At 51.4% G+C, this 26,926-nt stretch overlaps 1 protein-coding gene across 1 annotated transcript in view; it reads right to left on the bottom strand.

Moving 5' to 3' along the window:
- Positions 1 to 26,926, bottom strand: part of PCSK6 (proprotein convertase subtilisin/kexin type 6) — a 177,031-nt gene that overhangs the window by 10,369 nt on the left and 139,736 nt on the right. The window contains exons 14-17 of the mRNA XM_061158890.1: positions 9,097 to 9,276; positions 3,911 to 4,013; positions 2,935 to 3,131; positions 434 to 521 (exon numbers count right to left, since the gene is read on the bottom strand). Coding sequence (XP_061014873.1) covers positions 434 to 521; positions 2,935 to 3,131; positions 3,911 to 4,013; positions 9,097 to 9,276 — 568 coding nt within the window. The remainder of the gene's footprint in view (positions 1 to 433; positions 522 to 2,934; positions 3,132 to 3,910; positions 4,014 to 9,096; positions 9,277 to 26,926) is intronic.

Raw genomic sequence — 26,926 nt, 5'->3', positions numbered from 1 at the left:
ATGTTTTAGAGGAAACAGTAAGATATTTATAGGAGAGCTCCCTGGAAGGAGACACGAGGGCTGGGAGACAGAGAAGCCCGGGCTACGAGGTGGAGGGAGGAACTCCATGTCCAGACCAGGAGGGAGACAGGTGGGTGGGGTTCGGGGCCTGAGAAAGGAGCTGGACTCCCACCCTCCAGCATCCAGCCCCACTTTCCATCAGCGGATCAACTTTGACTGATTCCCCAAATGCTGCCTCAGACTAGAGACCTTCCTCATATCCTCCGACTTTCTATCCTAAATAAGCTCTAAGTGCAGATCTGATTTTGACTTGGAATCTTTATCCTGAAAGGCTTTGGGCCTCTGAAATTTTAGCTTTTAGGAAAAAATGTAAATTGACAACAGACACTAAAACCAGCGTACACTACAGCCATGCCCGACAGAAGGGTCTTACCTGAATCCTTCTTTACAGACAGTACACTTCTCTGGCTCATCAATGCACTTTTTACAGCTTGGGTGGCATTTAAGGCAGTTTTTCTGACCTGGAGAAAAGTGAGAGGAGGAAAAGAGAAGGGTGAGAAGAGTGGATGTAGGTCAAGCTCGGGCCAACAGGACTGAAGAGTTTCAAGAGAGGCTGACTGATGGAACAGCAGTCACGGGCAACGTGTTGACAGAACCGCCAGAGCCACGTGGGAACCACATGCCCAGGGGTCGGGTCGCAGACCTTGCACCACTTTTCTGGAGTAAACTCAAGTCAGGTTACCTTAAGGCCTGGAGGGGGCCCTTCGCTCTTTCCTCGGGGACTGGAGGCAGTCGAGCAATTTCCCGAGGGGCCAGTCTTCCTGAGTGAGACGAGTGGGGCCACAGGAGCCCCTGAGCCCCCCAACCCCACACAGGGTCTTCATAGGGGTCAGACACAAAGCTCAACACAGGCCACACCTCGAAGGGGAAGCCCCGGGTCCTGGCGATCATCCAGGTCACTCATCCTGGCACCTTGGCCACTATACCTCGGGGGCGTCCTCCCCAGGGCCCGCAGGCAGCATCATATATGCTGCAGGGGCTCAGAGAGCACGTCTGGGGGGACGAGGCATGGGGTGGGGTGGGGAGTGGGGATGGAGGCGTATACGACCCGACCGCTGGACAGGATTCTGCAAAGCCTGTGAAGCCTGTTGTGCCTGACTGCGGCTCCTCTGAAGAGGGTGGTTGTTCCACAGCTGTAAACATCCTTAAAGACTGCCTGGCTCCTCCCCACAGAGGTGACAGTGGGGCATGACGGGGCCTCCTAAAGGCCCGGGCCAGACACGAGCTCTGGGAAGGCCTTCCATCTGCACCACAGCCAACATGCCATCTGAGAACTGTCTCCATCGATTTAACCCAGACCCTCTCTGCGCTCTCCTCCAGGGTGTAGGGGGTGGATGGTGAGCCGCTGGCCCTGGGGCTGTCCACCCTGCTTCCCGGGACAGGCAGGGTGGTAGGACGCTGGTGTTGCTCTGAGCTCACGCCCTCCTGGGTCATCGCAGCTGGGCCCTCTTGCCTCGCTCAGCTTCCTCCCCTCAGCAGGGTGAAGGCAAGGTCACTTAGCTCATGGGAGCCGGGTCACTGTGAGGCGCATGGTCCAATGCCCCCCTCCCCCATCTTCGTGAGCCTAGTCACACCCAACAGCAGGTTCTCCTCATTCACGGAGGCCCAAAACCTCCCCACCTGCAACCATAACTTCAGCCCAGCGGCTAAACCGCCAAAGCTGCGAGCCGCTGATGGGGTGGGGGTGGGGGTGGGGGCTGGGGGAGTCTATGCTCCCCACATCCCCAGCCGCCACACTCACACCTGCTGCTCCAGGACAAGTGGTGGGATCCTTGGAGGCCTTCCCATCCGGGTGTCTGAAATCAGTGAGCCTGAAGGCCCCCAGCTCAAGTCACCTCTTGTCCACCCTCCACAGTGGACACTGACCCACACATGCGTGACAGTCCCGGCTCCAGGGGCTCCATCTCTCTGTCACACTGAGCCATCCTGGCCAGGCTCCCTGTGAACTGCTGTCCACTACCAGGGTCTGAGGGCTGTGACTTCCCCTTTCCTCCCCACTCCCTCCTGTGAAGGGTCCTTGCACACAGGAAGCAGAGGGCCAGGGCAGTTCTCCCAGGAGAGGGGAGAGAACCTGAGGGGACAGTTCTCCCAGGAGAGGGTACCTGGCCCCGAGGGGAGAGTTCTCTCAGGAGAGGGGAGCCAGCCCTGAAGGGACAGTTCTCCCAGGAGAGGGGGCCTGGCCCCGAGGGGACAGTTCTCTCAGGAGAGGGGAGCCAGCCCTAAGGGGACAGTTCTCCCAGGAGAAGGGAGTCGACGGGACAGTTCTCCCAGGAGAGGGGGCCCGGCCCCGAGGGGACAGTTCTCTCAGGCGAGGGGACCTGGCCCCGAGGGCTTCTCTCAGGAGTGGGGAGCCAGCCCTGAGGGGACAGTTCTCCCAGAAGAGGACAGCCAGCCCTGAGGGGACAGTTCTCTCAGGAGAGGGGAGCCAGCCCTGAGGGGACAGTTCTCTCAGGAGAGGGGAGCCAGTCTCGAGGGGACAGTTCTCTCAGGAGAAGGGAGCCAGCCCTGAGGGGACAGTTCTCTCAGGAGAAGGGAGCCGAGGGGACAGTTCTCCCAGGAGAGGAGAGCCAGCCCTGAAGGGACAGTTCTCCCAGGAGAGGGGACCTGACCCTGAGGGGACAGTTCTCTCAGGAGAGAGGAGCCAGCCCCAAGTAGATAGCTCTCCCAGGAGGGGACCCCAGCCCCAAGTGGGCAGTTCTCACAGGAGAGGGGACCTCAGGGGACAGTTTTCTCAGGACAGGGAACCCCAGCCCCGAAGGAACAGCTTTCCCAGGAGGGGACCCCAGCCCCGAGTGGACAGTTCTCTCAGGAGAGGGGACCCTGCTCCGAAGGGACTGACTCCTATCCCAGGCCCAGGAACAGACATGCACTTACTTTCGTCAGCATAAAATCCGGCGGGACAGAGGGTCACACAGGAGTTCACCTCCTGATGGTGGTAGAAGCCGCGGCGGCAAGTCAGGCACTGCGTGGAGCCCCGGCCAGAGCAAGTCTCGCACCCCTTGTGGCACCGGCGGCAGCGGCGGGCTGCGGTGTCCCCGAAGTAGCCCAGGGGGCACGCACTCACGCACTTCCTGCAGGGGCAGAAACGGAGAAGACCGTACTGCTGGGCCCAGTCCCCACCTGCACAGGGGCACAGGGAGGGGTTGGGCCAGGGCGGGCAGGGGGACCCCTCAGCTGCCCCTGGAGGTTCCTGATGCAGGAGAGTGGGGAGGGCTTGCATGGGAAGCCCAGAGCCCTTCCCTCTCAAGGCTTCCCCAAGGGGTGGGGACACTTGAAGGGCACGTGGCTTCCTTGGGCAGGACTCCCAGTGCCAGCAGAAGCCCACTGAGAGGCAGCAAGTGGGTCTCCAGGTCACCATGAGGGCCGAGCAGCTCCCCTGCCAGAGCCCTGGCCCCTGAGTGCACCCCAGGGGAGCTGCACCCCTGCCTGGGCACGCAGGGGTGGGGACTCCTCGTTCCTGGCAGACTGTGCTGATGTTTACAGCAGTACTGGCCCCAGAGATGATGTTTGTCTGCAGTTTCCAAGCGACTGCCATGCTCAGTACGACCCACTTTTGTTTAACACAATGGAGAGAAAAAGCTAATGAATATAGCACAATGCCACCCACAGCCTCTGAGTTCTGTCTCAGTCACAAGCTGTTCACATGATGAGAACAGAAGGCTGCGAAGCAGAAACTTTTCAAGCAGTGACCCTGCAGGTGACCTCCCTTCAGGGTGTGTGGCTGTGACCCTCAAAGTGACTTTCCCCCAAGGTGTATGGCTGTGACCCTATATGTGACCTTTCCCTTCCGGGTGGTGTCACTAATCCCTATGTAGGAGCCGGGACACAAAGCTGCAGCCCAGCCCTTTACCTGCTGGTCTTGACACTCCCCAGGCTGAAGTGGACGCAGTTCAGGCACTGGTCTGCACCGGGGCCATCACAGCCTTTGTCCCCACACTCCGGATGGCACACACCTTAAAGAAACAACCATTTCCTTTCACCCACAGAGATGCTGTCTCAGTCATGTCGAGTCCCCGAAAAACCCATGTCTGGGTCCCACAGGCCCCTGCTGGGCCAACACACCCATCCTGTAGGGACCCGCCTCGGCTGAGAACAGAGGGTTTGATGACCGGAGATTCGGGCTGCCTGAGGACAAGCAGGAGAGCGGCAGGCAGGGACTCGGGACTATGACATTCTAGCATCCTTCCTGCAGCAAGGTCACAATGCTGGGCTGGCCACCACCCCCATCTCCACCATGAAGGACAGTGCAGGGCCACATGGGCACCAGTCACCACCCCCATCTCCACCATGAGGGGCAGTGCAGAGTCACATGGGGACCAGTCACCATCCCCATCTCTAACATGAAGGGCAGTGTAGAGTCACGTGGGGACCAGTCACCATCCCCATCTCTACCATGAAGGACAATGCAGTCACAAGGGGACTGACCATCAACCCCATCTCCATCATGAAGGGCAGTGCAGAGTCATGTGGGACAGCTGTGACCAGGCAGCTACTTTCTGATGAGGAATGAAGGAGAGAAGTGGGGTGCACCATGCTGCCACCCCCACGCAATGATGAAGCTGGGCAGGTCTCCATGGCCCCAGTGGGTCTGGGCTGAGCCCTGCTTGGCTCCCCCATCTTGCCCTCAGAGTTGGCCTCCCCACCTTCTCTCCATCCCCAAATTCTCACTCTGGGAGCTTGTGTGTTGCTGGAACTGGGGGAACCCTGCAGGGCCCATCCCGGTCTCCCTTCCACCTGTGCTTCAGGGAAGAGACCAGCTCTTCAGTTCTGGCCCTCAGGCTGGGGGGCCCCTCCACAGGTGTCCTCCTCACCTGTCCAGTGGGCTGAGCTATGGTGGAACCCCCTCCGGTCCCCTCCCCGCCTCCCCCAGTGCCTCCACTGGGAAGTGGCTCCAGAAAGCCTCCCCATGTGGGGAGGGGCCCGGTGGGGCATTTGAAGGCTTTTGAGTCCCTGGAAGAGAAAACAACCACCTTCTACAAGGTTTCAGTTGTTGGAGAGGGTGGGGAGTGAGTTCAGAGGCAAAGAGGAGGTGACTAGCCGGTCACCAGCATTTCACGGCCAGAAGGGAAAGACACAAGGGCTCACTCTGCGGCCACAATGGGTCTTTGCTGAGGGCACAAATTCCCCTTCACTCCTCTCTAAAGGGCCTCCAGACCTTCCTAGTGTTAGACTCACTGTATTTGGCTTTCCTCCCCCAAGGTTTACCGTTGTCGGCATTTCCAAAGTTTTCACTGTGGGTCCCACCAGGAACCCCTTTCAAAGCTGCACTCATCCCTGGGGATGAGCTAGATGGCTCCTCAGGGTCTGGGGGCATGAGGCTCCCCTATCCCTCCCTCAGCTACAGGAAGCTGTGGGATTTGGGCATCAATTCGCATTTGAGCTGACTCTTGTCTGCTCATCCTTTTGTGGCATCCAGCCCTCCCCACAGCGGCCTGACAACCTGTGGCCTGGGGTCACCTCTCCCCAAGGCAGGTGAATCTCCTGTGAGAAGTTGAGAATAACTTTCTTAACCCTAAGGAGAAGTGTAGGGATGGGAGGAGATAGCCCACACTCCCCACTCTTTCCCAGCCTGGGAGATGGAGCTCCCTAGGGCAGGAGCTGGTCGAGTAACCATGTTGGATGCCAACTTTCTGGCACCTGAAAGGCGTTAGGATGGCTCAGAGCAGGTGCTCAGTAAATACCTGCTGAATGGCTGAGGGTGAGAGAAGGGATGAAAGAGAAAAGCACTAGGATACTGGGGCAGCCCCGTGCCCTCCTGTCCACACACAGAATGTCCTCAGATGTCCCAGGATGGGGAAGACTTGGGGGAGGCCTGGTGCACTCCCCTCTCCCTGGGGCCTCTCTGCAGGTGACAGATTAGTCAGGGACCCAGTGGGGAGCCCCATGCTAGGTGGGGATTGCAGAACCCTGATAGGGTGTCCAGGGATGGCAAGTCCAGCCCCGCACTGGGGTGGGGCATGGATAGCCTTGTTCCAGGGAGCATGGTGAGACCCTCCCAAGCAGGGTCCTCTGGTCCGCATCTGTGAGCCCCCTCCCTGGTGCAGCTCTCTTCCTGGATCGCCCTGAATAGCCCAACAGGAGGGTCATCCCTGCCAGGAATCATTCCTGAACTCTGTCTGCCGGCTGGGCTGCCTGGTCCCACCCCCACTGCTCCTCAGAAGCACCTGGGTTCCCTTGGGCTCAGCTGTACCCATCTTCTGGGTGGGTGTGCTTATGCCCCTTTCCCTCTTGCCTCCAGGAGCCTGAACGTTCCTCAGAGACCCCTGGCTTTCTGTCTCACCTCCCGGGGCTTCAGCCACAGGGCAGCACAACACTCTCCCCGCAGCTTTGCAGCCAGCAAGATGGCGCCCCCCCCCTCCCCCCGGAGAAAATGGAGCATTTCCTGCACCATCAGTAAACAAGGCGGTCACAGTCATCAGTGACTCCAGCCCTCCAGGGCACCCAGGAAGGAGAACACCTGGGCCATCTGGCAGCCACGGGGCTGCAGCCACTCCCTATGGGGAGCCCTGAGGAACTCAGAATGTGACTGCACAGGACACAGACCCCAGACAGCTGAAGTGCACACGGAAGGAGTGATTTCAGCGAGCCAGATTCCTGTGTCGTTCCATACACAAGAGGCAGATTGAAGAGTCTGGGCTCACCTGGTGGTTCACACAGTAAAGAATCTGCCTGCAACCCAGGAGACCTGGGTTCAATCCCCGGGTCGGGAAGATCCCCTGGAGAAGAGAATGGCAACCTTCTCCAGTATTCTTGCCTAGAGAATCCCAGGGACAGAGGAGCCTGGTGGGGCTACAGTCCATAGGGTTGCAAAGAGTCGGACACGACTGAGCAACTAATGCTTTCACATTCATTTTCATTCATACACAGAAAAGTGCTAACTTCCTTGACTTGGGATATCTGGTTTTCTTTAATTCACAAAAATATTTTTGATGTTAAGACTACCTGCCCTTAGTTGCAAACTTCTATATAACCTGGCTCCTACTCCTCTCACCTCCTCAGAGCAGTTATCTCAGGGTCACTTGCGATGCTGCCTCCCAGGCTTAAGTCCTAAAAGTTTCCCTCAAATAAAACATAACTCTCAGCTTCTTGGTTGAGATTATTTTTTAAGTCGACAACCCCTCTGAAGGTGCTGGACTGACACTGGCTTATTTAAAAACTCTTTCTTGACTCCTGTGTGGAGTGGATCCAGGATGAAAAACATATGTGAGCAAACATTAGAAAGCAGCTAGGGGTTCTTGATGGCTCTGTCCTTACGGGCTTAGGCCTGAAGGACCAGGTGGATTCAGTGAGTCTCACAGTCCTTGCCATTCTTACCACCCAGAAGCCTAGCCTCCATGTCACTGCAAGGCTTGAGGTGAGTGCCAGGGCAGCTGTCTGCAGCGACCCTTACTGCCCGTGGGTGACTGGACCCCCTCTCTGTCCCCCTACTTACCTCCTCCCCTTCATTTACTTCTTGGCTCCAGGAGGGCTGGCCCTGTACCTGTCTGCCCCCCATCACAGCACTGCCTGGTGCCCCTGCTGCCAGAGCCAGGAATGAACAGGGCCCAGTGCCCCCATGCACCATCAGTGTGACCAGCTTGGCATCCGAGAAGGCTCCCCAGTTCTCAGCCACCTCTCAAGCTCACCCCTCAGTTGTGGACTCCACAAAGTCCACAGTCACAGTTGCACCTCACAGTCTTCCCCACTTGGTCCCTCTCCTTCTCCCTTAGCTTCTGTACCGGGGCTTGTCTGTGACAGAGGGGATCCCCAGGCACCAAGGAGATGGCCCCCCCCTCCCCCAAGTCCTCTCCCCTCCTTCCATGCCCTTCCTCCCGCCCTGGCCCCTTTCCTGTTCTTCTGCTGTTACTGGTGTGCCCACCCTACTTGCCCAAGACCTCAGGGAACCTCCCTGAGGGTCAGAACACACCTCAGCCCCACAGAGACCCCTCTAATCCCTGTGGTTGGGCTCCTGAGTGGCCTAGGCTGCATAAGAGTTAGAGTGACATTCCAAGACAGTGTGAAGTTAGAGCCTAGCAGATTATAGGGGGGAGGGAATCAGTCCTTTATTAATAATTACTGAATCTTGCCACTGTTTATAAATCACAGGGGGAAACAGCAGATTAGTCCATACATAATTCAATGCTCCATTTTAAAGGCACGGTAGGAGAAATTTAAAATTGAATCACCCATAATTTATGCTTGATCTGTATTGGTGGAATTCTCTATTTTGTTATTTTTTTTCTAGAAGCTATTAGATAACTCAAAGCATCAATATTCTTAGATCTTACCTATCATTTATCAAGCAGCTGAAATATTTAGCCAAGGAAAATGTGCCTAACCAGAAATGTTCTACATTTCACAATCACTAGGGTGGTTCTGAGGGAAAGGAAAGCTTTCGGCCAGGTATGCCCACAAGACCATGCCCGGCCTGGTGCTGGGAACGTCCATGGCTACTCCTTGGCATGGAGCATTGAAGGCTGAGCCAGGTCTGCCCGTGGGGGTGCTGCAGGAAGACCACTGGCAAGGAGGCACTCCTGCTGCTTGTGAGTGTTCCCCTGACATCAGCCCTTGACCCTGTCCCGCGTCCTCCTCCAGTCCCCCCACCCCACCCCCTGGTCCTCTGCGGTCTCCACGCCAGCCACTCCTGGCCACGCCCACACGTCCCGGCTTCCATCAGTGCCCTGGGCCTTCCCACATCCCAGCCACGAGGACAAAGGGCAGGCAGATCAGGGAGAGGTTCTGGAGGCTGAGCCGGGAGCCGGGGGTCCCCCGAAGGAAAGGGGGTGCTCCAGAGGAGTGCCACTAGCCAGGGGTAGGTCCACGTTCTGGTGGGGCACAGGGAACCTGTATTCCCATCCTAGGAAGGCTGTAGAGTACTTACTGGTTTGCAGCATACTTACTGGTCTGTAAAAGACTAGGAGAGCCAGGGGAGGAAGGAGCTGCGAGTGCAAACGACCACCATTACTAGGACTCCCGAGCAGGAGGAGGCCGGCAGCCCTAACCCGCCTGCCGCAGGAGCGGACAAGCAGGCGTGTCCTCTGGCCACAGGCTCAATACCTGTGTAGTCCTCTTCATCCTCCGGAACGTCGGCCTGGGATGGTGACACGGCGGTCCTTGGGGGCTCCAGCTCTGATGCGGAGAGGTCCAGCATCCGAGGGCGGGACTGGTGGGCGCTGAAGGTGGTGTAGGGGTGCTCAGCGGTGCCGTACAAGACGAGGGTCCACTCCCTCAGCTTCCCTGGAAGGCGCCAGATCCAGACTCACCCAGAGTCCAGACAGCCCTCGGGAGGCCCAAGACGTGCTCCGGCCAGGGGCCTCCGTCCCCCAGAAGTGCCTGGCGCTGCCGGCTTAGGTCCCCAGCCCTCCTCCAACAGAAAGGCTCCCAGCCCAGTGCCATTCCCCCCTTATCATCCCCTGCCCAGCCACCTCTCCCTCCTTGGGTGGTGGTGCAGTGCACCCCCCCCCCCCAAATGACTCCCACCCCTACAACGGGTAGCTCCTTCCCTGTCTGGGAAAATCCAAGGGATGGATCTGGGCCAGGCGGGCCCTCAGCCTCATCCCATGTGTTCTGACGTGCTAGCTGGGGTCTCAACCCTGGGTCATAGGACGGCGGGTCTTGGAAAAAGAAAGATGACTGGTACCCTCGCTGGTCTGCATGTGTAGGGAGGGGGACAGGAAGCAGCAGGGACCACCCTGCCGCCTCTATGAGGGAACGAGGCCTGGATAGCTGGATATGCTCAGGTGTGAGGAGAAGGGGAACCTGGCCTGCACCGTGCAGGTGGGATACAGCCCACAAGGGCGGGGGTAGACACAACTGTAGGCCACCTCCCTCTCTCAACACATGTGGCCAGTGTTCGGGGCCATGGGACTATGTCAGGAGAGTCACTGATGTCATCATCGTGCAGGTGAGAGGCCAAGGGCCAGTGTTACCTGCCAGAGGACAAGCCTCAGCTCGAGCTAATGGGCTCCGGTCACCCCAGCTGCACAGGGTTTATTGAGAAGAGGACTGACTCCACAGGAATTGGTTCTGTCACGCAGCGGGGGACAGATCAGCACTGGTTTCTTTTATCCAGCATCCTGGCCAGATAAGGTCCCAGCCCCTGAGAGCTGCAGCCACCAAAGCCCCCAAGTCAGGCTCAGGCCCTCCCGGCCTGACCAGGATTAAAGCAGGTAAGGGATCCATCCTGGGCTGACTGTCCTCTGGGACATGTCTCCAGAGGGTGTGGCTCTTTCTGTGGCCAAGTCCCCAACACAGCAAGTGACACTGCCAGGGAAATGCTTCATGTGGGCCCAGGTGCAGCAAACACAGCTGGGCTAGGAAGCACCATCCATTTTCAAGCCCCAGGGATCAAATGACAGCTACACCTCACAACCAAAAAGCTCTGGGCTTGTGAGGTGCTGAGTGAGGAACACTGCATAGTGACTGCATAGGCGAGCATAGAGACCACAGGCAGCAATGAGGGCTCTGTGAGCTGTAATCAGAGCTGAGATTTATTTCAACTTTGTATCATGTCTCTAGAAACCCCACCAAAGGCCTTGTCACTAAAGTTAGATGCTTATTTTAGGCAGAGGTTTGGTGGGACAAACAAGAGAAGGGCGGCTGCTCCAAGCTTGGGATCAGCACAGCCTGTGTGTGAGCGGGGAGAGCAGAACCGATACCAAAAAACCACAGGAATGGCTCCTAAGAGTTCTCGACATGAGGAGAAACCAGCTTCTTTCCTTCCTTGTGTGTCTGTAGGACATGATGGGTGTTAGGGAGACTGACTGCAGCAATCACTTCTCACTATGTGTAAGTCACTGTGCTGTAACCTTATGCTTCTCAAGGCCACATGCCAATTATATCTTGATAAAGCTGATGAGAAAAATAATTCCAAGAAACCAGCAGGAGGATCTGTCTTGCAGGGAGGCCTGGAAGGGAGGCCGAGAGGGGAGGCTCGGAGGAGAGGCTGGGGTTCAGGAATGGAAGAGAGACTTCATTTTTATTGTTTTCTCTTGTGGATGGTTTGATTTAAAAAAAAGAAAAACATGGCATATATTACCTTTCACATATACAAATATTAAATAATTAAGTTTCATTTAAAAATCTATAAACAGGGACTTCCCTGGTGGTCTAGTGGCTAGGACTCCACACTCTCTGCTCCCCCTGAAGGGGGCCCAGGTTTGATCCCTGGTCAGGGAACTAGATCCTATATGCCACAACTAAAGATCCCAATGTGCCGCAACTAAGACCAGGTGCAGCCAAATAAATAATTTTTCTTTTAACGAGATCAAGCCAGTTAATCCTAAAGGAAATCAACTCTGAATATTCATTGGAAGGACTGATGCTGAAGCTGAAGCTCCAATACTCTGGCCACCTGACATGAAGAGCCAACTCATTGGAAAAGACCTTGTTGCTGGGAAAGATTGAAGGCAGGAGGAAAAGGGGATGACAGAGGATGAGAGGGTTGGATGGCATCACCGACTCAATGAACATGAGTTTGAGCAAGCTCCAGGAGATGATGAAGAACAAGGAAGCCTGGTGTGCTGCAGTCCATGGGGTCAAAAAGAGTCGAACATGACTTAGTCACTGAACAACAACAAATAAACAAACTGGTTATATAGTCGGGGAAGCAAACATGAAAAAGCTGAGGCTCAGGGTTTTTGATTTACATTTCTGAAACAAACGTGAAGACTTAAAATCTACAAGTATAGACGGAGCACAGTGGAAGTCCCCCCAACCTGCCTGTCCCAGCCACCATCTCTGTCCACCGCTACTTGGCTACCTGTTTCTTGAGCATCCTTCTGGAGGTGTTTTATTCTTATCCAAGCAAACATGAACACATATTCTGCCCCGTCCCTTTTATCAACACACCTGGCAGCACATTCTGCAGTTGGAATTTTCCATTAAAACACATCCTGCTGATCTTTCCATCATTGCCTCAGAGAGATGTGGTGTCACTTACTAACAAAGCCCTTGACAGGCATCAAAGTCGAATGTCTGCAGTCACAGGCAGCCTATATCCTGGGTCACATGAGGAGGCACCAGGTGAGGCTGGCAGAGCAAGGACCTGGCTCTGAATCCTGACTTGGCCACCTGCTAGCTGTGAGGCCTCAGGCAAAGTACTCACTCTCCCTGTTCTTCAGTGTCCTCATCTGTGAAGTGGGATCACATTAACAACACCTACTTCACCAATCGGCCTGGGGGATGAAATGACTTTAACAATGGTAGAGATTCAGAAAAGTGACTCACATGGAAATGCAGCTCTGGGCTCTCAGCTGCGGGGTGATCTCTGCCCCCCCCAGTGACTCCACACCCATCCACAACCCCGAGGATGTAGCCCATAGCCCATGCCAGCTCCCAGCACTCTCACCATGCCCAAAGTCCACCCTCGCTGTGAGGAGAGGAGACGCAGAGGGAAGAACCAAGGAGGAACCAGAAAACCCACCATCCAGGGTTAGAGCAGAGACCTAGCCCACACTCCATAGGACTCCATCCAGGTTTAGAGCAGAGACCCAGTCCGCACTCCACAGGACTCCACCCAGGGCAACAGAGACCAAGTCCATACTCCAGAGGACTCCATCCAGGGTTAGACCAGAGACCCAGCCAGCCGACACTCAACAGGACCTTCATCCAGGGCAGTAGGACGTTTTAACAAGAGCGTACTGCTTACTGGTCAAATCTGCACAAGGTACCCTTACAAAAACCCAACCAGGACCATTTACTCCTTCGTTTCCAGAAAAGGGTTCTTAAAAGATGCCCTGATCCCAATGCCTTGGCTGTCTCTCCATCATATTCCTGAGCCCTTAGAAGAAGGAAGGGCACATTTGCCTGCTCAAATGCTCGGGCAGCACTGCTGGGAAAGGAGAAGATAATCCAAGCTGATGCCCGAGGCTGCCGACAAATGGCCTTGTCTTCATTCACTGTCTTCAGTGCATTTCCTCTCAATGAACTGAGCTCCTAATGAACAAACAGGGTTATTCCTATTCAAAGAGAGAACAAGAATTAAGGCAAGACTAAGGCAGAGTTTGCCAATAGGAAAGTACCACCAATGATATCGCTTTTCTCTTCCAGCATTTTGAATTAAGCGCTAATCCAAACAAGCTAGATGTGGGGGGAAGATTTTGTTAGATTAAGGGTTCTGAACTAATCCTTTTGAATTCCTGGCTTTTCTTCAGCCATAAGCAAAGTTATGAACAACAAAGAATTTATTAGATCTCCACCACCCCCACACTCTTATGGCAAAAAGTGAAGAGGAACTAAAGAACCTCTTGATGAAGCTAAAAGAGGAGAGTGAAAAAGCTGGCTTAAAACTCAACATTCAGAAAACTAAGATCATGGCATCCGGTCGTATCACTTCCTGGCAAATAGAAGGGAAAACAATGGAAACAGTGACAGACTTTATTTTCTTGGGCTCCAAAATCACTGCAGATGGTAACTGCAGCCATGAAATTAAAAGACGTTTGCTCCTTGGGAGAAAAGCTATGACAAACCTAGATAGCATTTTAAAATGCAGACATTACTTTGCTGACAAAGGTCCGTCTAATCAAAGCTATGGTTTTTCCAGTAGTCATGTATGGATGTGAGAGTTGGACCATAAAGAAGGCTGAGTGCCAAAGAATTGATGCTTTTGAACTGTGCTGCTGGATAAGACTCTTGAGAGTCCTTTGAACTGCAAGGAGATCAAATCAGTCAATCCTAAAGGAAATTAGTCCTGAATATTCATTGGAAGGACTGATGCTGAAGCTCAAGATCTAATACTTTGGCCATCTGATGCAAAGAACTGACTCATTGGAAAAGACCCTGATGCTGGGAAAGATTGAAAGCAGGAGGAGAAGGGGACGACAGAGAAGAGATGGTTGGATGGCATCACTGACTCGATGGACATGAGTTTGAGCAAGCTCTAGGAGTTGGTGATGGACAGGAAAGCCTGGCGTGCTGCAGCCCACAGGGCCACAAAGAGTTGGAGTGACTCAGTGATTACTGAGTGACTGAACTGACTGAACTGAACTCAAGGAGGGGCTCTTCAGATCTACAGGCAGTGGGTCAAAAGCACAGGTGATAACCCAGGCTTACAGCTGGTGTACCAAGTACAGTGGGGTGGGGAAGAGAGGGGGAAGTCTTGTGGGACTGAACCCTCAGTCTGTGGGGCTGACACTGTCCTGTGGAGTTACATTGCAGCACACCCAGGTGGAGCTGCAGAGGACTGCCTGTCCTGGGGAAAACCCGAAGTGAAGAATTCTGTGGGAACAACAGAGGAAACACAGGGAGAGAAACACAGGAGGGAGGAAGAAGTGGGTTTTCCCCTACTCCATGTTTCTATTTTACAACACCAACTGCAGTTTTCTTGAAATTTTCTGGTCCTGCTCTTGTTTGTTTTTGCTGCCTGAGTTGCTTCTTCCCCCCCGCCCAGGGTTTGTTTTCTGTAAAGTCTGTGTCTGTTTTGATGTTGCATAAACTTCTCACATGTGTGGGGGTCCTTTTTCTATTTATCGGTTAGGCACTAAGAATGATTAGAGGTTCTGCATGCTGGAATGTGAAAACGCACTTTTTATTTATTGATTTCGTATTCAGCAAACTTGCTAGCCAGAACAAAACGAGAAAGGAAATGTTATCATAGCATGCCAGCTAGCTCAGATGTAAACAATGCTTGTTTTCATAGCAAATGCAAGCACTTCGCATCAGAAACAGTGGAGACAGGAAGAAAATGTACTATTTTTAAAGTGCTGAAATAATAAAAAAAGAAATAGGACTGACCCAGGATCCAGTGAAAATAACTGTTCAGAAATAGGTGGGGCCATGGCACCCTTGCCTTGATTCCTATCAGCAGAGTCAAAATCAACGTGTCAATAAACAAACCAAAAGATGGGTTGAAATAAAGATATTTTGAGATAAATCCAAGCATGGAAGAGTCATGGCCAGCAGGCTAAGAAATGGAGACGCAGCTCTTCAGGCAGAAGAAAGATGGTCACATGTAAAATCTGGTTCCACAGGGAGAGCATGGGGAAGAGTAGCTCTTTTTTTTTTATTTCTTCACTCGGGGCTAGGCCTCCCTCTGTCACCTCTACTTTACCCGCACTACCTGTTTGAATCGGCAGTATTTTTATAATCATCCAGTTCCAAAGATCTCCTATTTTAAATTATGGTATTTTCCTTTGACACGAGTCATTTAGTAGTGTTGCCCAACTATCAAATGTATGGGCTTTTTCTAGTAACCTCTTAAGTTTTGATTTCTTACGTGTACTCTCAGAGGACAGGGTTTATATACTACCAGTCCTTGGAAATAGCCTGAAGCTTGCCAAACGGCCAATGATGTGCCCAATTCTCATAAATAATCCACCTTGTGCTGGAAAGGCGACTGTGTTCTTCGGTCATTGTGTGTAGGTCCAACTGGCTGTACCTAATTTTCAACTCTGATGTTCAGAATTCTCTTCCTATTGACTTTTGCTGTTTTGTCTACCAAATGTACTTGAGGTACACTAAACCTCTCACCTTGTGTGTCAGTCTGTCCTTTTCTCATTGAAGTTTTAACAAATTTTTGCTTTATATATTTTGAGGCCACGTCAGGACTGAACCAAATCTTTTATAAACATCAGTGATCCTCTTCCAGCTTCAGGAAGGCTTTCAACCTTAACATTTGTTTCTCCAATGTTAACGGAACTACATCGGCTTTCTTTGGTTAGCATTTTCTTGGACTACCTTTTACCATCCACAGTATTCTTAACTTTGCAGTTTTCTTATAGTTTAGATATAGTTCTTACATATACCTCTCTCGGTCAGTCGCAGCATGAAGCAGATAGCATAATTAAACTCAGATAATCCAATGGCTTCCCAGGTGGTTCAGTGCTAAAGAATCTGCCTGTCAATGCAGGAGATGCAAGAGACGTGGGTTTGATCCCTGGGTAGGGAAAATCCCCTGAAGAAGGACATGGTTACCCATTCCAGTATTCTTGACTGGAGAATCCCATGGACAGAGCAGCCTGGCAGGCTACAGTCCATGCGGTCCCAGAGTCAGGCATAACTGAAGCAACTTAACAACAATGAGCAGAGGCAAGGGATGATGGGGTTCCCCAAGGCTAGAAACAGAAGGGGTGTTAAGCCCACAGGTGTACTATAGCCTACAGGCAAGGGGAGGGGAGGGTGTGATCCCAAGGGATGCTGGAGGGATAAATAACTCACACAGAAGTACCACTTTCCTCCTTCTATTCTCCTGCTGAAGTTCTCTTGGATGAACTCCACCATAAGCCATGGGCAGAGAGTGTTTGCACAAGCCAGCCTCAAGGCAGAGTGGGGCAGACACAGTAGCAAACACACTAAAAAATCTAATCTGACAATCTTTGTCTTCTAAATGAAGCAGTTTGTCTATTTACCTTTATTGGAACTATCAGCACAGCTGGACTTCACAGCTTGTTTTGTGTATTCTAGTTGTTTTGCTAGTTGTTCTGTTCTTGGTCTTTCTGGCGCCAGACACAGAAGCCCACAACATCTCTTAACATTACAGTTTTGTCTTTGTTTGGGGGTAATTCATTAGCAATTTATGAAAGATATTTACCTTATACTAAAAAAAATAATCAAATAACAAAACCTCAAATCATACTATGAAGAAAATCAAATCACAAAGTAGGAATAAAAAGAGAATGAGCAAAACTCTAGAGAAGAAATTTAAGATTATTTTAAGGTTATATATAAGTCTTAAGACTACTTAAGTCAAAGAACAGACCACAAAAATATTTGTAGGAGCTATGACCCAGAAAGGGTTATTACATCTGTATTTTACATGAAGCACCTACTAGCTTGATAACAACAATACTGACTATTCTCTGGACAAAAAAAGAAAGGGTAATTAAACACACACACAACAATACTGACTATTCTCTGGACAAAAAAAAGAAAGGGTAATTAAACACACAAAAAGAAAGGGTAATTAAATTACCCTTTAATTTTAATTAAAATTAAAGGGTAATTATTCCACAAACATATGGAAAAGCATTCAACTTCCTAATTATCACAGTGCAAATTAAAAGGAAGATATCATTTATCTCCTCGAGAGTTGGCAATGACAGTGCCTACTTATGCCTGATAAACTTGTAGGTTGGTTCAACCATTTTGAAAAGCACATTGGTAATATGTATCAGGAGTATGTATATTTATGGTTTCCACTGCTTATCTGTCCTATGACCTTTAATTCTGATGAATGATTCCAAGAAAATGCCTTTAAATTTAGGAAAACACTTTCTGCACTAAATTGTCTATTTATAACAGCAAAACCCCCAAAAACAATCTATGTGTTCTACAATAGTGGGATTCTTAAATAAATGACTTCCGTAGTGGCTCAGATGATAAAGTGTCTGCCTGCAATGTGGGAGACCCAGGTTCGATCCCTGGGTTGGGAAGATCCTCTGGAAAAGGAAATGGCAACCCACTCCAGTACTCCTGCCTGGAAAATCCCATAGACGGAGGAGCCTGGTAGGCTACAGTCTGTGGGGTCGCAAAGAGTCAGACAAGACTGAGTGACTAAACTTTCTAAATAAGTGATGGTATTTCTACTCGGCAAGGTATTATAAAAGTATAAAAGATGCTGCTTACAGAGGGTATATAGTGACATGAAAAAGTGCTTAATGTGCAAGTAACAAAAAGAAATACAAAGTTATACATGAAGCATGGTTAGAAAACACTGTAAAATGTCAAGTCCGAAAAACACCAAGTAGAAATATGAACATATTGAACAAGACGTGTTTCTGAAAAAGGTATAAAGTCAAGTGTTTCAAACATTAAATGCACTTACATATTCTGAGGGTAGGGGTTTGGGAGGAGGGGATCTGGCTGCCAGAATGCTGACCAGGGTGGCTGCACCTCTGTGGCTGATGCGACAGTGGAGAACCTGGGGATGGGGTTTTTAGGAGAGCTCTTCCCCTTTCCATACGTTTCACTGTTCATTTTCATCAATGTCTAGTGTATTATTTGTAAAAGCGAAGTATTCAAGAAAAATCTCATCTGTTTGTTCCATCCAAGACCAGGAGACACAGAATGATGAATGAAGCCATGACTTGAGAACGTGCACAAGCTTGCACAACCTGGACAAGCAGGGTATCGCCCTCCCTCTCCCTCCTGAACTAGAAGACTCGGGGGAACAACCCTAAAACGGGCCCTTGAAAAAGCAGAAGTGAGGCAGAGACCCACTGAGACCCACCAAGTACTCTCAAAGCAAATGGGGTTAAAACGGGGCTTCTGGACAACTGTGTATACGGCCTCCCGACGTGCTCAGTTCTCTCCAGGCAGCAGGAGCAATCTCCCAGAAAAGGAGTTTTAGTGACAAATCTGGAAGCCAACACAGAAGGCATTGCTTGAAACCTGACTTTCTTTCTAGCTGCCAGTACGAGATAAATCAAGCCATCAAACACAGATTGCAAAAGTCCCATTCTTCTTCTGGAAGTGAAGATTAGCTCAAAGCAGATGTCAATTCAACAGCAGTCAATAAAACCAACGAGTGAGAACAGCTATGCTCTCAGTAAGAAAGAAACATATGAAAGTTACTGAACTGAAATCAAGAAACCGTGGAACTTTTTATGATGAATAAAGGGAAAGAACAGTCACAGGGGAGAGACTAATTTCTTCCTCTTGTAACTGATTATTATATGGGTTACAAGTATAACCTCAGATACGCAGATGACACCACCCTTATGGAAGAAAGTGAAGAGGAACTAAAGAGCCACTTGATGAAAGTGAAAGAGGGGAGTGAAAAAGTCGGCTTAAAACTCAACATTCAAAAACTGAAGATCATGGCATCCGGTCCCATCACTACATGGCAAATAGATGGGAACAATGGAAACAGTGACCGACTTTATTTTCTTGGGCTCCAAAATCACTGCAGATGGTGACTGCAGCCATGAAATTAAAAGACACTTGCTCCTTGGAAGAAATGCTATGACCAACCTAGATAGCATATTAAAAAGCAGAAATATTACTTTGCTGACAATTGTTCATCTAGTCAAAGCTATGTTTTTTTCCAGTAGTCATGTACAGATGTGAGAATTGGACCATAAAGAAAGCTGAACGCTGAAGAATTGATGCTTTTGAACTGTGGTGCTGGAGAAGACTCTTGAGAGTCCCTCGGACTGCAAAGAGATCAAACCAGTCAATCCTAAAGGAAATTAATCCTGAATATTCATTGGAAGGACTGATGTTGAAGCTCAAGCTCTAATACTTTGGCCACCTGATGCAAAGAACTGACTCACTGGAAAAGACCTGATGCTGGGAAAGATTGAAGGCGAGAGGAGAAGGGGACTACAGAGGATGAGATGGTTGGATAGCATCACTGACTTCATGAACATGAGTTTGAGCAAGCTCCAGGAGTTGGTCAATGACAGGGAAGCCTGGCATGCTGCAGTCCATGGGGCCGCAAAGAGTCGGATACAACTGTGACTGAGCGACTGAGATGAACTGATGAGTTATGCATAGCTGAAAACAGATGATTCAAATTATATGGGCTCTTGATTTAAACAAGGTTCACAGCCACGGGCACCTTCACTCACTCCCCCATCCAACAATTGCATGTTAGCTGCATTCCAGGTGCTGAGCGCCTGGGAGAGGAAAGGTGGAGTCCTGCGCTTTCTCAGTGCACCAGCGTCACACTGGACCAGTTCTGACTGGATGCCCATGATGACCACCCTCCCAGCACTTCACAGGGACCACTGGAACACACACCCAATCTGTCACCGACCTCATGCTTGAGGCCATGTTCTCTAGAAAGTCAGAGTCCGTGACAAAGCCTATGGGCTGAGGTTTTACTGGGAGGGGCAGTTGTGGGGATAGGGGAGGCTGGGAAGGCAGGGGGCAACAGATACTGAGCTGGCTGCGTGTTTGCAGCAAAGTTGCAGATTCTAGCCTGAGAAGCTCCTTCCCATGGGCCTTGTGGGGCTGGGAAGGGTGTGCGTCCTGCTCCTTGGGTAAACCTCCAGTGCACTCCAGGTGTATTACCTGCCCCTCCAGCTAGCCTAGGTGCTGGCGTGAATTAAGACCTCACCTCCGTATCAGTAAACAAAGGATGCTGCCACCACAGAGTCAGCTGGACCAGAGCACTGTAGGAACTCAGGATGGAGAGAACAGGTTGCCCATGGCACCCTCAGCTGCAGCAGCACCCCCACCTTCCCACACAACCATGCATCCTGGAGGACTGCAGGATGAAGAAGAGCAGGGTGCTGGCCCTGGATGTTGGGGTGCCTGTGTCAGAGGAATGCCTTCAGGTAGCCGAGCCCTGTCTCTTCCCACACATAGAAACATGATAAGTTCCTTAACTTGAGATGGCTGGTTTTCTTCAATTAATACTAATTTTTTGATATTTGGACTACCTGGACTTTGTTGCAAAAGTTGCAAAAGCTCCAAAATGTCCTGGCTCCCTGCTTGCCTCTTTGGAGCTGTCCCTCAGAGCTGTCTGAGAGGCAGTTTCCCGGGCTTTAGTCCTCTGTATGTCCACTGAATAAAACCTAACTCTCAACTCACCAGGTGTGCATTTTTTCAGTTGCCACTGGAAAGCCAGGATTTACACGTGACCTGGAGGTGGAGAGAAAGTGGCAGCTTTCCCCATGTCCTCTTGAGTCTGACTGGCCCCCTCTCCATGAGGGTCAGCTCAACTTCAACCTGTACGACAAGGCAGCTGTGCCCCAGACATGCCTTCAGCTTCCAGGAGACCCAGGAAGCTGACATGGGGCAGGACCTCCCCACCGGGCCAGAGGCAAGGTCCCCAGGCAGTGGGGCTGAGCAAACCTGGGAGGATGCAGAGGGTGCGGTGCGAGATGGATGGAGTAAAGCATTAAGTCCAAAAAGAATGACTTCCTTGGGCTTTCTTTGGTTCTTTCCTTTCTATCCAAAGAAACACCACAGGGGTGTCCTTGGTGGCCCCATGGCTAAGACTCCATGCTCCCAATGGAGGGTGTGCTGTTTAGATCCCTGGTCAGAGAACTGGATCCCACATGCCACAACTAAAGATTCTACATGCCACACATAAGACATAGTGCAGCCAAACAAAGATTCTTTTTAAATCTTAAGGGAAAAAAAAAAGACTTGCAATTTCCTTAAAAATGAGAGAGCACCACAGCTTGGTAAGGCAGACAGAACAGCAGGCCAAAAAGAATCACTGAGCGTGACAAAGAAAAGAAACACATGACAGGTGCAGGGATGCCCACTGCGGACATCTCCGCTCACCATCTGCACCATCGTGACCTGGAACCTCCCCGGCCTGCAACACAGGGGCCATGATCCCCCCAACACCACAGGGCAGGGGACTGGGAGCTTCCAGGATCAGGTTACACCCGCAAACACCCTGCTCCACGCTCACCGCACACAGAGTCCTTGGGCCTGAAAGCAGCAGGGTTCTGGGGTCTGCAGGCCCCGGCTCCCTCTCACCCCTGCCTCCTCACAGACTCTGCCTCCTCTCCATTAGGTCGGTGTGGAGCAGGTTCCAGCTGCATAACTTACCCAGCCCTGCAGCTTTACTCTGCATGACTTGGCAAACACACCAAACACGGCCGGGCCTCTTTGATCTCACCCTGGCTCTGACTTTCAGGTTTAGCGAAAGGAGAAACTCAAAGCTGGGATTCCATGGGAGTGAGCTGGTGGAGCTGGTGTACTGGGTGGGCTCCAGAGAAAGCCAAGAAATGTAGGTCCTTTGCTCAAGGCTCGGCCCCAGGATGCCCCAAGCTCACACAGCCACTCAGAGCTGGGACGGCAAGCTGTGCGTTATGTCCTCCCAGCAGTTTCAGAATCAAGCTGTGAGCAAATTTTTGCTTCTTTTGTATGGAAAAATACGTTGCTTAAGAAGAAGAATGGATATGGAATGGATCTGCTGAGCTGCAGGCTTGAAAGAACGGACTGGATGGTAACCTAGAGAGCAGGCCCTTGGCACTACCCCCACCCCAACCCAGATTCCGGTGTTTCCAAGTCCCCCAGCTCTCCACTCTCACAGCCAGGTTAACCCTCCCCACAGGCGCCAGGCAGGTCTCCACCTGTGTCCTCTGGGCATAAGCCTCCCCAGGGGCATGTGGGCCAGTTCCCAAAGGCTGCAGTCAGAACCTGCACTTGTGGGACGAGCTGAAAAGCGGCCAAGCATCCAGGGGAACCCACTGCGTGCCACATCGTGCTGGAAACGCTCACACCCATCAGGTGCCCAAACACACACGACAGAGTTCCTGTCACTCACAGGGTCCCCCAGGCTGTACTCTGTGGAGCTGGAACTGGGACCCAGGCCTCTTGACATCTGTGTTCAGGTTCTTTGCACCAAATCACACCGTGGCCTCAAGTGCAGAACGCCAGGCACACTTGGGAACTTCCACTTGCTCGCTTGTTACCCTGATACAGTAAACCCTATGTGTGAACCTTCAAGTTGTAGGCTTTCAAATATGTGAACGTGTGTTCACGTCCACTCATGAGAGGTAGTTTGCGTTGTCTGGTGTACACTATCACTTCAGCGTGCCCTCTACACGTGGTTGTGCTCATGTGTACTTTACTGTACAGTCCTGCATAGAGGATAGTAGTGCTGTGTCTTTATTTCAAGCTCAGGATGTCTAGAAGTAAGTGTAAAAGCAGCGGTGTTGCAGCTGGTACTAGTGTACTTTTCAGGGTACTGTACCGTAAGATTAAAACTGTTTTCTCTCTTTTTCATGTTTGTTTTTTATGTGGTATTTGTGTGAAAAGTATTATACACCTACCACAGTGTGGTACTATATAGCTAAGTATATTAGTTTGGCACCTGGGCTGACTTTGTTGGACTCAGGAACAAATTGGACTTAGAATGGGGCTCTCAGAGTGGCACTCGTTCATATGGAGGAGACTTACTGTATTTAACTGTCCATCTCTGTTTTAATTTATGTTTTCTTTTATTACTGCAAAGATTAAGTAAGTGTTAGCTGCTCAGTCGTGTTCAACTCTTTGCAACCCCATGGACTATAGCCCTTCAGGCTCCTCTGTCCATGAGATTATCCAGGCAAGAAAACTGGAGTGGGTTGCCATGCCCTTCTCCAGGGGATCTTCCTGACTCAGGGATCAAACCCAGGTCTCCTACATTGCAGGTAGATTCTTTACCACTGAGCCCCCAGGGAAACAGCTTTTGTCTACTGGTTGTTGTGAGGCTGCCAGGGTTAATACCATGACGGGCGGCCTGGACCTAAGTTTTAGCTTCCCCCGAAATGGTAAGATTCCCTACCCCCATCAAGTAACCTGGAGCCAGCCAATCAATATGCGCCCAGTAAGAACAAAGGGAGAGCTGAAAAGCCCGCGAAAGTCTGTACGGATAGAATTGCTTTGCAAACATGTAACCAATCCGCTTAAGCCAGTTACTAACCGCTTTTGCATATCTCATAAATTTGTGTAACAAGCTTGAGCTCGGCGCTTTCTGACCCTGCACCATTGTGATGTTGGTGGCAGAAGGCCCTGGCTCGAGACAGTAATAAACTTCCCTTTTTGCGAGTTGCATTGTCTTGGAAGCCTTCTCTCTCTTCCCGCTCGGGGATTCGGACATCGGGCATAACATTTGGGGGCTCGTCCGGGATCCCTTGACCGGGAGAAGAGAACGCTTACAGAACAAAGGGGAAGGATAAATATTAACACCGGTGCTCAGGAAGCAGGGAGGCAGCCGACTCCGCGAGAAGGCTTTTTATAAACGGGGAGCCAGTCGGCGTAAGGCCAAGGCCAGCGGACGCGCTGGGAGGCAGCCGACTCCGCGGGAAGCCTTTTTATAAAGGGGGAGCCAGCCAGCGTAAGGCCTAGGCCAGCGGACGCGCTGGGAGGCAGCCGACTCCGCGGGAAGGCTTTTTATAAAGGGGGAGCCAGCCGGCGTAAGGCCAAGGCCAGCGGACGCGCTGGGAGGCAGCCGACTCCGCGGGAAGGAAAGTTCCTCTCCCGACCCCGAGTCTGATGAACAGCGGACGTCATTCGGTAAGGTGAATCTGCTACCGGGAGGCAAGAAAATTCAGGGGGCCCGAAAACCCAGCGCTGTGTCGTCGGCCGACGTTTGTTTGTCCGTGTGTTTGTCTTTGGCTCTCCGTGTTTTTATGTGTGCCGGCATTGTCTCTAGTCTCGTTCTCTTCTGGTGCATTGTTCTCTCTCACTTCTGACTTATTCTCTTTCTCTCTCTTCCTTACCGTTAATTCTTTGACCATGGGGCAAGGAGAATCTACCCCACTTTCTCTCATGACTGACCATTTTTCGGATGTCAGGGCCAGGGCCCATGACTTGTCTTTGCTGGTCAAGAAAAGTAAATTAATAACTTTTTGTTCTGCAGAGTGGCCCGCCTTTCAGGTTGGATGGCCTCCGGAAGGCACCTTTCAACCATCCATCATACAGGCTGTGAAGGAAAAGATTATGGCTCCTGATCCCTGGGGCCATCCGAGTCAGGTCCCCTATGTCATGGTCTGGCAGGATCTAGTGGAAAATCCGCCTAAATGGTTAAAACCTTTTGTTTACAAACTTCCTAGTTCCTCCAGTTCACAGGTCCTGGTGATGGAGACCCCCCCGGAGGAAACCAAAAAGAAAGAGGACCCAAAACCAGTCCTTCAGGAATCTTCTTATCCAAACCTGATAGATCTAGAAATGGAGATAAGGCCTCCGCCATATGTGCCCTCCTTGCAATCCCCTCCGAGGAGAGAAGCTCCCACAGGTGAACCGAGAGGATTAAGAGGGCCAACGGGAACCAACCATGAGGGGGGACCGGCATTGGGGACCCGGGGGAAAACTAAGGGAGATAGGGGTAAGCAAGACCCTGGGGACCCAGAGTTACCTTCATCCACTGTTCAGGCGCTCCCTGTCCGAGTGGGACCAACTAACCCGGACGGAGAGCGAACCTATCAGTACTGGCCCTTTTCCACGAGTGACCTGTACAATTGGAAGACCCAAAACCCTCCTTTCTCAGAGAAGCCCCAAGGCCTCATTGACCTCTTAGATTCCATTTTGTTCACTCATAATCCCACCTGGGATGATTGTCAGCAGCTGTTGCAGGTGCTCTTCACCACGGAAGAACGGGAGCGAATTCTGGCAGAGGCGTGGAAACGGGTACCAGGGGTCGACGGGAGGCCAACTGCCCAGCCTCATCTTGTGGACGAGGGGTTTCCTCTGTTGCGGCCTAACTGGGATTTTGAGCGGGTGGAAGGTAGGGAGCGTCTCCGAGTGTACCGCCAGACTCTAATGGCTGGCCTGCGGGCTGCAGCAAGAAAGCCGACAAATCTGGCAAAGGTAAATTTAGTAAGGCAAGAGCCCACTGAAAGCCTGGCAGCCTTCCTAGAGAGGCTGATGGAAGCTTTCAGGCAATATACACCTATGGACCCCCAGGCTGAGGAGTCACGCGCTGCAGTTTTGTTAGCGTTTGTGAATCAGGCAGCCCCAGATATTAGGAAGAAATTACAAAAAGTAGAGGGATTGGGAGAACAGACAATACAGGATTTACTGAAAGTAGCTGAAAAGGTATTTAATAATAGGGAGACCCCAGAAGAAAGGGAAGAGCGAATTCGGCGGGAGGAAAGGGAATTAGCGGAGAAGATCAGGAAAGAAGACAGGGAACATAGGGCTAGAGAAAACCGGAAGAACCAGAAGGAGCTAGCCCAGATTCTTTTTGCGGGGATAAAGGCTGGAACAGAATTGAGGGAACCTCGAAACCCCCGGACGGGAGAAAAAGAAAAACCAAAAAGGCAGGCCCTAAAGAAGGATCAATGCGCCTACTGCAAAGAACAGGGGCACTGGAAAAACGAGTGCCCTAAGAGGGACTCAAAGAGAGGAATGACCCAGAGAGAAAAAATCCCCCCTGGAACTCGAGTTCTATATGCGGGGGAAGACAGTGACTAGGGGAGTCGAGACTCGGCACCCCTCCCCGAGTCCTGGGTAACCATACATGTGGAGGGGAAACCCGTTGGCTTCATGGTAGATACTGGCGCCCAACACTCTGTTTTAAATAAAAAAACTGGGACCAATGTCTAAGAGAGCCAGCTTAGTGCAAGGAGCCATGGGGACAAAAAGATATTGTTGGACCACAGAACGGAAAGTAAATCTGGGGACCCACCAGGTGTCCCATTCGTTTTTGGTGATACCAGAATGCCCAGCCCCTCTACTTGGAAGAGACTTGTTGACTAAAGTTAATGCTCAGATCCATTTTGACCCCGGGGGAATGTCAGTCACGGATGGACTTGGACAACCAATACATGTCTTGTCCCTAGCCTTAAGGGATGAATACAGACTTTTTGCGCCTAAGCCCTCAGAGACCATAGCACTAGATGTACAACCGTGGGTCCATAAATATCCATTGGCCTGGGCAGAAACAGCAGGAATGGGACTAGCTAAACAGAGACATCCGGTCGTCATCGAGCTAAAGGCCGAGGCAATTCCTGTGAGGGTGAGACAGTACCCTATGAGCCAAGAAGCTCGGCGGGGGGTCACTCCCCACATTCGACTGCTCATGGAGGCCGGAATTCTCAGGCGATGCCACTCCCCTTGGAACACCCCCTTACTGCCGGTGAAGAAGCCAGGGGGGACAGATTACAGACCTGTCCAAGACCTGCGAGAAGTCAACAAACGGGTGAGTGACATACACCCAACTGTCCCTAACCCGTATACTCTCCTGAGCAGTTTACTGCCTGAGTACACTTGGTACACTGTGCTGGACTTGAAGGATGCCTTTTTCAGCCTACCCCTGGCAGTCCAGAGCCAGGAGATATTTGTCTTTGAGTGGACTGAGGGGGAAGGCCAACCGGTAGTACAATTAACTTGGACCCGCCTCCCACAGGGGTTCAAGAACTCCCCTACCTTGTTTAATGAGGCTCTGAGTGAGGACCTCTACGAATATCGGGCTTGCCACCCAGAGGTCATTCTGCTACAATATGTAGATGACCTTATGTTGGCTGGAACCACAGAGGAAGCTTGCAGCCATGCCACT

Source organism: Dama dama, chromosome 13, assembly GCF_033118175.1.
Source record: "Dama dama isolate Ldn47 chromosome 13, ASM3311817v1, whole genome shotgun sequence".
Lineage (NCBI taxonomy): Eukaryota > Metazoa > Chordata > Mammalia > Artiodactyla > Cervidae > Dama > Dama dama.
This window is presented reverse-complemented; position numbering and strand designations above follow the sequence as displayed.